The 14,060-nt window shown below is 35.7% G+C and overlaps 1 protein-coding gene across 1 annotated transcript in view; it reads left to right on the forward strand.

Moving 5' to 3' along the window:
- IQCG (IQ motif containing G) overlaps positions 1 to 14,060 on the forward strand; it is a 60,775-nt gene that overhangs the window by 4,848 nt on the left and 41,867 nt on the right. Inside the window, exons 2-4 of the mRNA XM_016433514.2 lie at positions 4,550 to 4,615; positions 6,904 to 7,222; positions 11,010 to 11,245. Of these exons, the coding sequence (XP_016289000.1) occupies positions 4,584 to 4,615; positions 6,904 to 7,222; positions 11,010 to 11,245 (587 nt within the window). The 5' untranslated portion in view covers positions 4,550 to 4,583. The remainder of the gene's footprint in view (positions 1 to 4,549; positions 4,616 to 6,903; positions 7,223 to 11,009; positions 11,246 to 14,060) is intronic.

A 14,060-nucleotide genomic window follows, 5' to 3' on the forward strand; every position in this document is an offset into this window, starting at 1 on the left:
ATCAGTGATCTTTCTTTTTGTTTCATTTACCAGCTCTTCAAAAACTCACAGAATGCCTGCCATAGTGCCTCTGGAAAATTGTTCTTCTCAGTGACTTGGTTATTTCAGGAAGATGGATTTTAAGATTTTTTTTAAATTATGAATTTAACACCAAAAAAAAAAAAGAGGAGAAAAAAGTCTCATGCAAAACTGGGAATCTATTGAAAACAGCCTTATTTTAAAAAATTAATAAATTCAACATGTTACTTTCAAAGGTGTCACCTGTTTGTTTTTTCTGTTCTATGAGGTTTTTTAAGTTGTGTGTTTAGTTCTGTTGTTTTAGAGTGACAGATTTGTAGGCTTCCCTTTGGTCTAGCAATTCCTGTTCTGGGCTAGATAGAAATGAGACTCAGGTTGGGGTCTAAACAACACCACTGCTGCTGCCACCTTTTGAATTTTCTCTTTACTCCAGGGCATCCCTAGGCACAGTTTTCTTTCTCAGTCCACTTTGGATTTATGGCCTAGAACTGAGTAATGGGTGACAAAGTTGTGTGGTATTGTACTTGCCCCTATCTCATTGCCCCAGTATGGATTTGGTAGTGCCTAGTATGAGTCTGGGACCTCTTCTTGTTCTGATGATGGAGCATGGTCCTGGCACAAGTCCCCCCTCTTTGTCTCCCTCTACTGAACTCAGCTGGACAAATGACTCACTGATTTTTTCTAAATTTTCCAATCAAGATTTAATCTGGTGCATTTTCTAGAGCTGTTTGGAGGGGTTTTGTGAGGGGTGCTGACCACCCTACTTCCTAACACTCTACCATCTTGACTTTGCCAGTTTTTAAGTACACTTACCTGAAACTCTTCTTTTAAAAATAATACTATGCTAGCTTCTCTTTCCTCCCCAATGGGAGAAAAAAATCATTGAAACAAATAAGTGTGGTCAGGCAAAATAAATTATACATTTTCTTTTCTTTTTAATAACCCTTACTTTTTGTCCTAGTAACAGTTCCAAGACGGAAGAGCAAGGGCTAGCTAATTGGGGTTAAATGATTTTCCCAGGGTCACATAGCAAGGGAGTGTCTGAAAGCTAGATTTGAAACCAGGCCCTCTAGTCTCCAAGGCTGTTACTGTATCCATTGTGCCACCTAGCTTTCTCCTGAGTAGTATGTTTCATCACTAGTCCTCTGGAATCCTGATTATCATTATATTTGATCAGAATTAAATCTTTCAGAGTTTTTTTTTTTTTACAATGTTGTTACCGTATGAAATATGGATTCAGTTCAATTTATTCTTCACTTGTTCATAAGTCTTCCTAAGTTCATTTTTCATCATTTAAAATTTTATTTTTCTTGTTTATTTTTAAATTTTGTGTTCCAAATTCTCTCCTTTTAGTTACTCACCCACCCATTGAGAAGGGAAGCAATATGATCTTCATTTTATATATAAAGTCATGTAATTAGCTATATTTGGGGGAAAAAAAACAAGAAAAATAAAGTGGAAAAAAATTCCTTCAATCAATTCTCTGGAGGTAGATAGCATTTTGAAATCACGAGTCCTTCGAAAATCCCTTGGATAATTGTATTGCTCTGAGTAGCTAAGTCTTCCACAGTTGATCACATTACCATATTGCCATTACCTTATATAGTGTTCTAGTGTTCTGGTTTACGCACTTCACTTTTCATCAGTTCATGTAAGTCTTCCCAGGTTTTTCTGAAGCCATCTCCCTGGTCATTTCTTATTGCACAACAGTATTTCATCATAATCATATACTATAAGTTGTTCAGCCATTCTCCAAGTAATGGGCATACCCTCAACTTCCAATTCTTTGCAACCAGGAAAAGAGCTGCTATTAATAGTTTTGTATGTATTAATCCTTTCTCTTTTTCTGTTATCTGTTTGGGACACAGAACTAGTAATGGTATTGCTGGATCAAAGGATATGTACAGTTTGGGCATAGCTCCAAAGCTGGCAATAACTCCAAATTGTTCTCCGGAATGGTTGAACCAGTTTAGGATTCTATCCACAGTATATCAGTATACCTATTTCCCCATATCCTTTCTAGCATTTGTTATTTTCTTTTTCTGTGATGTTAGCCTGATAGATATAAGATGATATTCAATTTCTTTAAAACTATCCCTTTTGTAATTTCATTTCTTCTGCAATTATGTTGCATTATATTCATAATATATAATTTAATAATAAAATAAATAGTATAATTTATTCAGGGATTTCCTTATTGATGACTTCCCATTTTATCATCAGTTCTTTGCTATATCCAAAGAATCTGCTTTAAGTATTTTTGTGCATGTGGATGCTTTTCCTATTTCTTTTATCTTTTGATGTTATAAGCCTACTAGTGCTATCACTGAGTCATAGGATATGTACAGTTCAGTGACTTTTTGGTCAGAGTTCTAAATTGCTTTCTAGAATAACTGGATCAACAGAAAGAATATACAGTGTGCCTGTCTTCTTTAAGTTTCTGTCATTTCCCTTTTATGTTACCTTTGCCAATATGATAGGTATAAGGTAAAACCCAGAATTGTTTCAGTTTGCATTTCTCAAAAATAGTGATATGGAACATTTTTTTCCATATTTATAAATTCTTTTTCCCTTTGAGAATTGACTTTATTTATTTGAGGGCATTTACCTATTGGGGAATGGCTATCATTATATATATCTCTATCTCTATTTTGTTATTGTTGTTAAATCTTTACCTTCTGCCTTAGATTCAATACTGTGTATATGGTTCCAAGGCAGAAGAGTGGTAAGGGGTTAGGCCATAGGGGTTCAGTGACTTGCCCAGGGTTATGTAGCTAGGAAGTGTCTGAGGACAGATTTCAAACTAGGATCTCCCATCTCTAGGTCTGGCTCTCAGTCTACTAAGATACCTAGCTTCCCCCCATTACTATATTTTTAATCATTTTTTCATAGGTCTTGGATATCAGACCTTTATCAGAGAAATTTGTTATAATGGTTTTTCCTAGTTAACTTATATCTCTTTTAATTTTAACAGCATTGACTTTGTGAAAAGATTTTTCAGTTTTATATAATTAAAATGATCTATTTTATCTTCTGTGATTCTCTTTGATTCTATTTTTTGTCATGGTTTCCCTATACTTCACTGAAGAAAGAATTTTCTTCCTTGTTCCTCTAAGATGTGATCAAGTGAGATAATGTTGGTGAAATGGAGGGCTAGGCATGGAACATGGCCCACAGGACCTGCTTAATAAATGTTTATCCCCTCCCTTCTTTCTCTCCCTTCCTCCTTTTTATATTTAAGTCTTGTAGCTATTTAAGCTTACTTTGGCAATGATGTGAAATGCCAGTCTAAACCCAATTTCTTTCAGAATGCTTTTTAGTTTTCCTAGGAGTTTTTATTGAATATAGGGAGTCTTTATCCTAGAAGTTAAGATATTTAGGTACATTGATCACTCTGTTCCTATATTCCTTTGCTTCTGTATGTTGTATAGCATCTGTTCCACTGACTTTTCTATTTTTAATATAAAATAGTTTTAATGATTACTTTGTAATACAGTTTGAGATCTGGTCTATGACTTCCTTCCCACTATTTCTTATTTTCTCCTTTGAGTATCTTGACTCCTTATTCCACCAGACAAAATTTGCTATTTTTCCCTAGCTTTAAAGTAATCCTTTGGTAGTTTGATTGGTGTGGCACTGAATAAGTAAATTAATTTAGGTAGAATAGTATTATCATTTTTATTTTACTACTATGGCCCAGATATGAGCAACTAATATCTCCTCACTTCTTTAGCTCTGTCCTTATTTTGTAAAGTGTGTTTTGTAGTTGTCTTTATATAGTTCTTGTGAATTAGTAAAGGAACTCCTAAATATTTTATACATCATTGTTATTTTACTTTGCTTTACCCTGCTTTTATTCAGAGAACAGAAACATTCTGACATCCCTTCCATTTATAATGTTCTTTGAGGCAACATGGAATGATAGCAAAAGCTTTGGACTTGGCATTTTAGATATGATACTGAAGCTGTGGGTCCACGGGCAATTCTCTTTGCTTGTCTGAAGTTCAAATTGTTTCTCTCAGAGGCTTATTGTGTCACCTGAACAACAAAATCAATATTTCAAAAGAAACTAGAATATTTTAACTCACTTTTAGCCTTCTTAGACAAATGTATTAAGTTAAATTGTTAGTAAACCAAAAGGTTCTCATTCTTTCACTTCTTTTTTATTTTATTTTTTAAACCTGTACCTTTTGTCTTAGTATCAATTCTAAGACAGAATTGCAGCAAGGGCTGGGCAATTAGGGTTAAGTGACTTGCCCTGGGTTATGGAGCCAGAAAGTGTCTAAGGTCAAATTTGAATCCAGGTTTTCCTGACTCCAGGTCTGGTACTCTATTCATTGTGCTACCTAACTGCCCCAATTCTTTCAGTTCTGCAATTTCACTATATAATGTGAAAAGAGAGAAAATAGGAAAACAGCATATTAATTCAGGGGTAAAGTTGAAGATTTTTGATGCTTTAATATCTTCCTGGATGGCAGAAACAATTTAAAACTTTATAGGAAACAAAATCCAATTTACTTTCCTATTTCAGGTTGATTGCATTTATATGAAGTGTTGACATCCCAATGGAAAAAACTGCATATCTCTCATTGGCGAAGTAAGTTTACGTTCCAAGCTTTACCATTTTGTAGATGCTATAGATGTTCTTATGCAATATATCAATAAGCATTTTTATACTACATATACACATACTTATCAGATTGCTATTTGGTAGGAAAGCATGAAATTTTTGAAGTTTGGCTCAGACATGTAAATGCTACAGACTTAATGCCTGCTTTAAAAAGTAAGATTTTTTTTTCTTACCCACCCTTTTGCAAAAGTAGGAGGAAGTGTGCATGGATGTGGGACATGAAAAATATTGTCAGGGGCAGCTGGATGGCTCAGTGAATTGAGAGCCAAGCCTAGAGATGGGAGGTCCTAGGTTCAAATCTAGTCTCAGACACTTCCCAGCTGTGTGACCCTGGGCAAGTCACTTAATTCCCATTGTCTAGCCCTTACTGCTCTTTTGCTTTGGAACCAATAGATAGTGTTGATTCTAAGGTAGAAGGTAAGAGTTTAAGAAAGAAAGAAAGAAAGGGAGGAAGGAAGAAAGAAAGAAAGAAAGAAAGAAAGAAAGAAAGAAAGAAAGAAAGAAAGAAAGAAAGAAAGAAAGAAAGAAAGAAAGAAAGAAAGAAAGAAAGAAAGAAAGAAAGAAAGAAAGAAAGAAAGAAAGAAAGGAAGAAAGGAAGAAAGGAAGGAAGGAAGGAAGGAAGGAAGAAGGAAAGAAAGAATGAAAGACAAAAATATTGTCAAAAAAATTTCAATTTATTTATTGATTTTACTGATTTTTTCATATCTTTTGTCATAAAGAATAGCCTTCTAAGATGATAGCAAAGGAAGGTTACAAAAGATATCAATAAAATTCATTTTTTTAAAAAATGAGGTAAGGTATTTGGGGGAAGCTAGGTGGCTCAGTGATTTGAGAGACAGGCCGACAGACAGGAGGTCTTGACCTTAAATCTGGCCTGAGACAATTCCAGCTGTGTGCCCCATGGCATGTTTATTTAATTTAATTTGAAAAATTTTATTTAATTAATTAATTTAGAATATTTTCCCATGGTTACAAGATTCATGTTCTTTCCCTTCCACTGGGTTTTACATGTGTCATTGATCAAGACCTATTTCCATATAATTGTTAATTGTACTAGGGTGATCATTTAGAGTCTACATCCCCAGTCATATCTCCCCATCAAACCATGTGATCAGGCAGTTGTTTTTCTTCCATGTTTCTACTCCCACAGTTCTTTTTCTGGAGGTGGATAGCATTCTTTTTTTAAAAATGTATTTATTTGTTTAATTTAGAATATTTTCCCATGGTTACATTTACCCCCCCACCCCCGCCAACGAGCAAATCCACTGGGTTTTACATGTGTCATTGTTCAAAACCTATTTCCACATTATTAATATTTGCAATAGAGTGATCATTTAGAGTCTACATCCTCAATCACATCCTCATCGAACCACATGAATGATCATATGTTTTTCTTCTGTGTTTCTACTCCCACAATTCTTTCTCTGGATGTGGATAGTGTTCTTTCTCAAAAGTCCCTTAAGAATTGTCATAATGAATTGCTGCTAGTAGAGAAGTCCATTACATTTGATTGTACCACAGTGTATCAGTCTCTGTGTACAATGTTTTCCTGGTTCTGCTCCTCTCACTCTGCATCAATTCCTGGAGGTCATTCCAGTCCCCATGGAATTTCTCCACTTTATTATTCCTTTGAGCACAATAGTATTCCATCACCAACATATACCAAAATTTGTTCAGCCACTCCCCAATTGAAGGGCATCCCCTCATTTTCCAATTTTTTTGCCATACAAAGAGTGCAGCTATGAATATTCTTATACATGCCTTTCTCCTTATTATCTCTTTGGAGTACAAACCCAGAAGTGGTATGGCTGGATCAAAATGTAGGCAGTCTTTTAGCATTCTGGGCATAGTTCCAAATTCCATGGCAATTTTATTTAGTCTTGTTGACTGGTCAGTATTGTTTCCAAGATGAAAGGTAAGGGTTTGGGAAAAAAAAGGTAAAGTATTTGAATTTTTAAGTAGGGATGTTAATAGAATTGTCCTAAATATTGCTGAAGGATATGAAAGCAGGGTCTTACATCATCTTCTATCTCACACTAAATTAGTTCTCTTATCCATCCAAATATTTGATCAACATGGCTCCCATTTCCATCAATTCTGAGGTTTTACTTTTCTGACTTGAGAGTTTGGGTCAAGTCTAAATTGGGGGGAAGTTTAAAATATTTTTGTTAGTTTGATCAAACTAAGAGATTTCCCACACATTTATTATTTCAAGCATCACAGACTAACTCTGGTACTTTTCTTATTCTTATTAGTGAGGATGAGGATGAGGATGAGGTTGAGGATGAGGATGAAAAGGAAGAGAAGGAAGAGAAGGAGGAGACAACAGAAGCTTCAAAGATTTTGCATCCTCAAGTGTTGTCAGTGACAGGAGCTCCTCCTACTGTTGTTCCTGTTGAACCAGAAAAAATATCTGAAACTGAAGAATTACCAGTCATCCAGGAAGTGATAGATACACTCCCTCTCCTGGATGTGCTGAGGATTTCTGCAGTTCTGGAGGACACCCTGGAGCAGCTTGCCATCTTAAGCTATATTATGCCAGGCTCATATGAAAGGAAGAGACAGAGCCTGCATGTAGGTATTGCTCTGATGACTGTTAACCTTCTATTAATTCTGGGTTTTGCTCCCCTTTCTTCCTCTCTGACTTTCACAGATGCCATTATTAAATTTTAGTTCAAAGAATGAACACTACAACCCCATCATCCCGAGAACCAAAGGAGAGGGAAATGGCCATATTCTAGGGCCTGCTCACCAATAAGATTTCTCTTTTAATTTAGGAATATAAATTAATTGAAAAAGATCACGAGAAAATGGATAATGCATTTTTTTTTTGCTGCTGGTGGTATGTATATGACTGTTTCTTATTCCATTATGTTGTAAATATTTGTATTCCTTGTACTTCTGGAATAAGACCACAAGAGGGTACTTACAATTGGCATATTGATTACTGTTAGGAAAGATTCCCTCCTTTGGTTCAGCACTTTCTATGTATAACGTGAAATTCAACAAATTTATATTATTGCCATGGTCCTTGCTGCAAATCACCATCATGTTTTCTGACAGCACATTTTAGTAGTATACAGGGTCTTTACAAGGTGTTTGAGTACTTTAACATTTTAGTAACTGAGGTTGTTATTAATAATCCAAATAATCTGGAATGGCAAGTATTTCCTTCCTAAGATTGGTATCACTATATTATACGGCACAGAATATTCATATTTCAAATCATGAACAAAAATGGTATTAATTCCATGATTAATAGAATGAACACTAAAAAGAAAATTCCATTTTCCTTTAAATATTGCTTCTAGATTTTTTTATCATCCTTGCAACCTAAATTGTTAAATTATATATACATATGTATATACACACATGTATATAAAAAGATTTCCATTCTAGTGTAATTTTAAAGCTATCTCAGAGCAGCTGGGTGGCTCAGTGGATTGAGAGCCAGTCCTGAAGATGGGAGGTCCTGGGTTCAAATTTGACCTCAGACACTTCCTAGCTGTGTGACCCTGGGCAAATCACTTAACCCCCATTGCCTAGCCCTTACCCCTCTTCTGCCTTGGAACCAATACACAGGATTGATTCTAAGATGGAAGGTGAGGGTTTAAAAAAAGAAAAAATAAATAAAGCTATCTCAATGAAAAGAGAGTTTTAAAACTAAATCAAATTATTCATCTTTTAAAAAAGAAATGAAAAAATCTAAGAACCATACATAGTGCTGATCTCTCAATGAATTATAATATATAAGCTGCTGAAGTGAGCACTGTCAAAGCATTTTAAATAAGGGTCAAGGGGCAGCTGGGTAGCTCAGTAGACTGAAAGCCAGGCCTAGAGACAGGAGGTCCCAGGTTCAAATCTGACCTCAGACACTTCCCAGCTATGTGACTCTAGCTTAAAAAATGTCTAGCCCTACTGGATTAGTGAGACTGTGCTGTTTGAGGTGAATCCTTTTGGGACCCTGAGTTTTCTTTTTGAGCTTCATTTTCAGGTTTTGTTGTGCCCTTATGCCTGTATTTCACTGCTTCAAGAAAAATTCCATCAGCTCAATGGAACTTAGGTCTGTGATCTATGGGCAATCAGTGTCTATCCCTGGGGATAGGAGGTTGACCTTGGGAAGGCTAGTTGTTGTGGAACCTTTTGACTCAGTTTTTCATATAAGAAATTTTCACACATGGTTAATTCTTTTTTTTTTTAACCCTTCCCTTGTGTCTTAGCATCAATTCTGAGATGGGAGATTGGCAGGGGCTAGCCAATCAATGACTTGCCTAAGGTTAGACATCCAGGAAGGGTCTAAGGCCATATTTGAACCTCCTGTTTCAACCCTCTACCTAGCTGCCCCTGAATACAGTTGTGTAATAGAGTTTTGCAAAGTATGTTCTGTTATTCATATTTTTAATGTGTGGATTAGATCCTTATCAGTCTCTACACCTCCTAAGGAGAGATTTAATTAGAGTTCTAAAAGGGAAAAATTTGGAGTTCAAATAATTGCCAAAAAAATGAATAAATTTTTGAGAAAACAAGACCAGATAGTTATATGTGTAATTTAGAAGTTTTAAAGAATTCTATATTCTGTGATTTAAAAAATATTTGTTTTTTAATTTCTTTTTGTATATTTGATTTTCTTAAATATATCAATGTAATAATTTGCTAACTTACATTGTAGGAAGTTAAACAAAAATGTAATCAACATTAATTGAGAAAGGTACTCAACCTTACCTTACATGTAAATTAAATATTTAACCAGAAGAACTCATTTTTTTAAAAAATAAAAACCCTTACCTTCCATCTTGGAGTCAATATTGACTCCAAGGCAGAAGAGTGGTAAGGGCTAGGCAATGGGGGTCAAGTGACTTGCCCAGGGTCACACAGCTGGGATGTGTCTGAGGCCAGATTTGAACCTAGGACCTCCGGTCTTGAGGCCTGGCTCTCAATCCACTGAGCTACCCAGCTGCTCCCTAGAAGAACTCATTTTTAAGTTTAATTCTTATAGATTTTTTTTAGGATTCATAGATTTGTTTTTTCTTTTTTTAGATTCTTTAGCTTCTTGTTATTAGTGTTTATATCAGATACAGGATTTAGAAAAAGAAAAGCAAGGTTATTTACAAACTAAAATTCTCTGAAGTTTCAAGTAAACTATAAGTTCCTAATTTAATGTTTTCCTTATAATTCTATTGTCAATAAGATGAGAACCACAAGATTTCAGTTTTTTTTTTTTACCACATGAACTAATTATTGGAAAAATGGAAAATTTTTATTTTCAGGATTTTTATATTGGTATTTCATTGGGGGGGGTCAATCTTTGTTTTTGAGTTTTTGATTTGCATGTGTAACTCATTTGTCTGCTCTTCCTCTCTTTTGTTGATGAAAATATTTAGAATATAAAATTTCTCCTAAAGAATGCTTTGGTTACACCCCCAAAAGTTTAGTATCTTGCCTTATTATTGTCATAATTTTTCATAAAGTTATGTGTGATTTTTAGGATTTATCCTTTGACCTACCAATTGTTTAAGATTAAGTTGCCTAGTCTCCAGTTGATTTAATTCCTTTTTCAATAATCTTTTATATAATTTGTATGTATTTTGTTTAGTCATGATATGTTTAATATTGTTACTTTTCTATATGGCTTTTATTCCCTTCTTACTCTGTCCCCATTATTATACTTGGTTTTACTGTGTAAATTAACCTTTATCTTTTGCCTTTTGAAATACTGTATTCTATGCTTTCTGCTTCTTAATAGTGATAACTGCTAAATCTTGTGTAATCCTGATTGTGGTTTCTTAGTACTTTAATTTTTCTTTCTGGCTGCTCAAAGTATTTTTTCTTTGACCTGAGAGCTCTTGAATATGGCTAAAATACTTCTGGGAGTTGTTATTGTTGTTGTTTCTGGAGATGATTGGTAGGTTCTTTCTGTTTTCACTTTGCCTTTTACACATCTTAACTCTGTCCTTAAGCTTGCTGCATGACCTAAAACAAATCACTTAACTTTGCTGTTTCTTAGATGTCTCTTATAAAGTAAGAGGCCTGGAGAAAATGGTCTTAAAGTCTCCTTCCCCTCTTAAATTCTATGATTCTACATAAATAAAGAATCCTAATACAAAAGACAAAATAATTTAGTTAAATTGTTTAGAAAAAGTATACTAAGAAATAGTAATAAAAAAGATGTCAGCCCTCTTAATAATCACTCCCATATTTTTAAATTTTTGGTCTGAAAATTACTTTGGATTTTTTCCATCTTGCTCTCTAAAACATATTACTGTTATGCATTAAACATTTGCTAGAATTTCTTGCTTCTTTGTATGACATACATTGTTCTCTCTTCACTTTCTTATGCAAAAAATATTATCTATTGTTTCAGAGACCAAGCAAAGAAATGAGTGTTGTCATTCAAAGCTTGGACCGACTGCAAACATCTATCATGCATCATAGAAAATCTGGCACAGCAGCTGAACTAGAAGCAACCAAGTATATTGCCCGGAAAAATCAACCCAGTCTTAAAAAGTCTGAAGACAAGATGGCAGATTACATGACTAAAAGACCTGCGAGGCAAACCATCCTGACTTTAGACACTCTCAGAAAAGTTCAAATGGATAGGTAAGAGAGGGAAAAACTTAATAGTTGGACAGAAGGATAGATGGATGAATAACAACACAAACATTTATTAAGCACTCACTTTGTGCCAGGCACTGGGCTAAGCACTAGGAATATGAAGGTAGGCTAGGATAAGGAGCTGATATTCGAATGGAGACAACATAAAAACTAAAAACAGAGTAGGTAGAAGCCAATCTTGCAGAGGGAGGCAGTAGCATCTGGGACAAAAAGAAAAGATCAGTGGGAAAGTGGAATTTCTGCTGAGTCTCAAAGGAAACCAGGGAAACTAAAAGGTGAACAGGGCAGAGCATTCCAAGGATGTGGGACATGAATGAATGTGGGAATGAAAAGACACAGTGAGGGACATGTCATGTCTAGTGCAGTCTCATCTTTCAGTCATGCCCAATGTGACCCCATTTAGAGTTTTCTTGGCAAAGATACCTATGTGGTTTGCCATTTCCTTCTCCAGCTTATTTGACAGATGAGGAAACTGGTGGCTCAGAGGACAGAGAGCCAAGCCTGGAAAGGGGAGATCCTGGGTTCAAATCTAGACTCAGGTACTTCCTAGCTGTGTTATCCTGGGCATATCACTTAATACCCGTTGCCTAGCTCTTAACAACTCTTCTGCCTTAGAACTAATAAGTAGTATTGATTCTAAGATGCAAGGTAAGGGTTTTCTTTCTTAGAAAAGAAAAGATCACTGGATCCAGCAATTAAAAAGTCATTGCTAACTTTAGAGAGAGCAGTTTCAGTTGAATGATAATATCAAGAGCAGGATTGCTGAGAGTTTAAAAGAAAGGGAAGGAAAAAGTAGAAGCACCTAATGTTGACTGTTTCCTCAAGGAGACAGCTAGTAGCTGTGGTCCAAGACCAGGGTGGAGGAGGAAATAGTGGGAAAGATGTCTAAATGATATGAGATGAAGAGAGAATAAGAGGGAGCTAATGGAGAAGTAGGAGGGAAGATCATCTGATGAGCAGATAGGAAAGGGGGAGAGTAGCTTGAGGAGAAACAAGAAAGTTTAAAAAAGAGTTTCTGTGGAAAATGAGATTGTAAATAGTAAATTAACTAGAATGTGTTTATGGGAAGGTAAGTAGACAAGGAGCCACACTGACATTAAGCAGGCAGCCAATCCCAAATGACTCCTGAAGCTTCATAGTATTAGAATGTTTTTACTCAACATTGTAAACCTCAAATTTCCTTAGACTTATAATTGTTGAAAATTTCACCATTGGGATATTTCATACTTGGAAAATTTCTTACTGATAGTCTATTGGAATGGGAACTCCATTGGCATGGGAGGTTCCTTCTCTTCCCTTCTTAAGATTACTTTAGGACAGAAACCCTTTGCTGAACAATGGAAAGGACTTTGACCTATGCTTGAGCATAGAACAGGAATTTCTTTGAGTCTTGATTGATTTTAGAATTGATACAATGGAGATACTCCACCCTATTCAGTCCTAATAAGATTGAGTAAGGGCTGCAGCCTAGATCAAAATTTAATTATTCCAATCTCTACCATACTCAAGTTAACAGGATTTAGAAAGGGCTGGAACAAAGGAGTAAAGATTTAATCATTTGAAAAATATGACCTTCAACAGACATGTGCAAAAGCCAGAAACCTCTGGGCGGTCCTGGGTTAAGCGAGAGCCTCCATTGACAGGGAAATTGATGAAGAGTGATTGGTAGATGTGAGGACTGAGGGGAGGCAACTTGGAGGGTGTCCTTAAAGATAGGAGGGTCTGGAGACTGGGAGAGAGGATTGAGTTTTTGGTCGGTGTGGTTCCTGGTCTCTGAGGAAGTTTGCTCTGAAGGAAGCTGAAGGTGGGGGCCTCTGAGACTGTTTCTCCATTTTGGACACGTGAGTGAAAGGGACTGATCTCTTTTCTTTGCCCCAGCTATCTAAGGGCTTGGGCCTTTTGGCCCAGCCTAAACAGAAGGGGTATTTAAGCCCTATTCCCTTCTCTCCCCTTTCTCTCTCTCTATATATCTCTAATTCCTTTCTTGCTCCTATTGTAATTAAACTCCAAAAAAAAAGGCTGACGGCTGACTTGAGTTTTTCATTTAGGAATTACATAGCTGATTCCTTGGCGACCTTAAATTAATATATATCAGTCTTTTAAAGTGATTCCCTTGTAACATTGTGGCTGACCACACGGGAGTCTAAAGAATCCTCTCAATAAAACTTTTTCCTTGCCTTTTTACTATACTGTTTCACCACTTAGTCCTTTTTTTTAAAAAAAAAAAAAAACTTGGCTTAAAGACACAGCTGCTAGAACACGTGAGTATAAAAAACTTTTTCTCTTTTCTCCTTAAGTTAAATTGGAATCAGCAGTTTTTTCTTTTTCTTCCCTTTAATCTTAAGGGACAGCTGGGTAGCTCAGCGGATTGAGAGCCAGCCCTAGAGGCAGAAGGTCCTGGGTTCAAATCGGACCTCAGATACTTCCCAGCTGTGTGACTCTGATAGACAGAAAACAGCTGTTTTTAAATCTCAGCAATAGGACTCTAAAGTCCTGGCTGGAAGAACTGTTTCTAAATATCCTTTCCCTTAAGGAACAACTTCCTGGATTAAAAAAAAAAAAAAACCCTGTGGAAAGTTTGTTGCTTTGCCCTGCTCCCCACGTGTTTTGTGAAATTACAAAATATACATATAAAAATGAGTACTACATTCTTTGACAATTATATGGCAGCTGAAGAAGTAGGGGCATTGAGGAATGAAGGATACCTCCAAATTTTTATATTAATAGGTACTGTCATTTTTGTACTCCTCAATACTATATTTAGAGATGAAAAAATAAAAAATATTGAGGATAAAATAAA

The sequence above is a fragment of the Monodelphis domestica genome, chromosome 4 (assembly GCF_027887165.1).
Source record: "Monodelphis domestica isolate mMonDom1 chromosome 4, mMonDom1.pri, whole genome shotgun sequence".
In the NCBI taxonomy this organism is placed as follows: Eukaryota; Metazoa; Chordata; class Mammalia; order Didelphimorphia; family Didelphidae; genus Monodelphis; species Monodelphis domestica.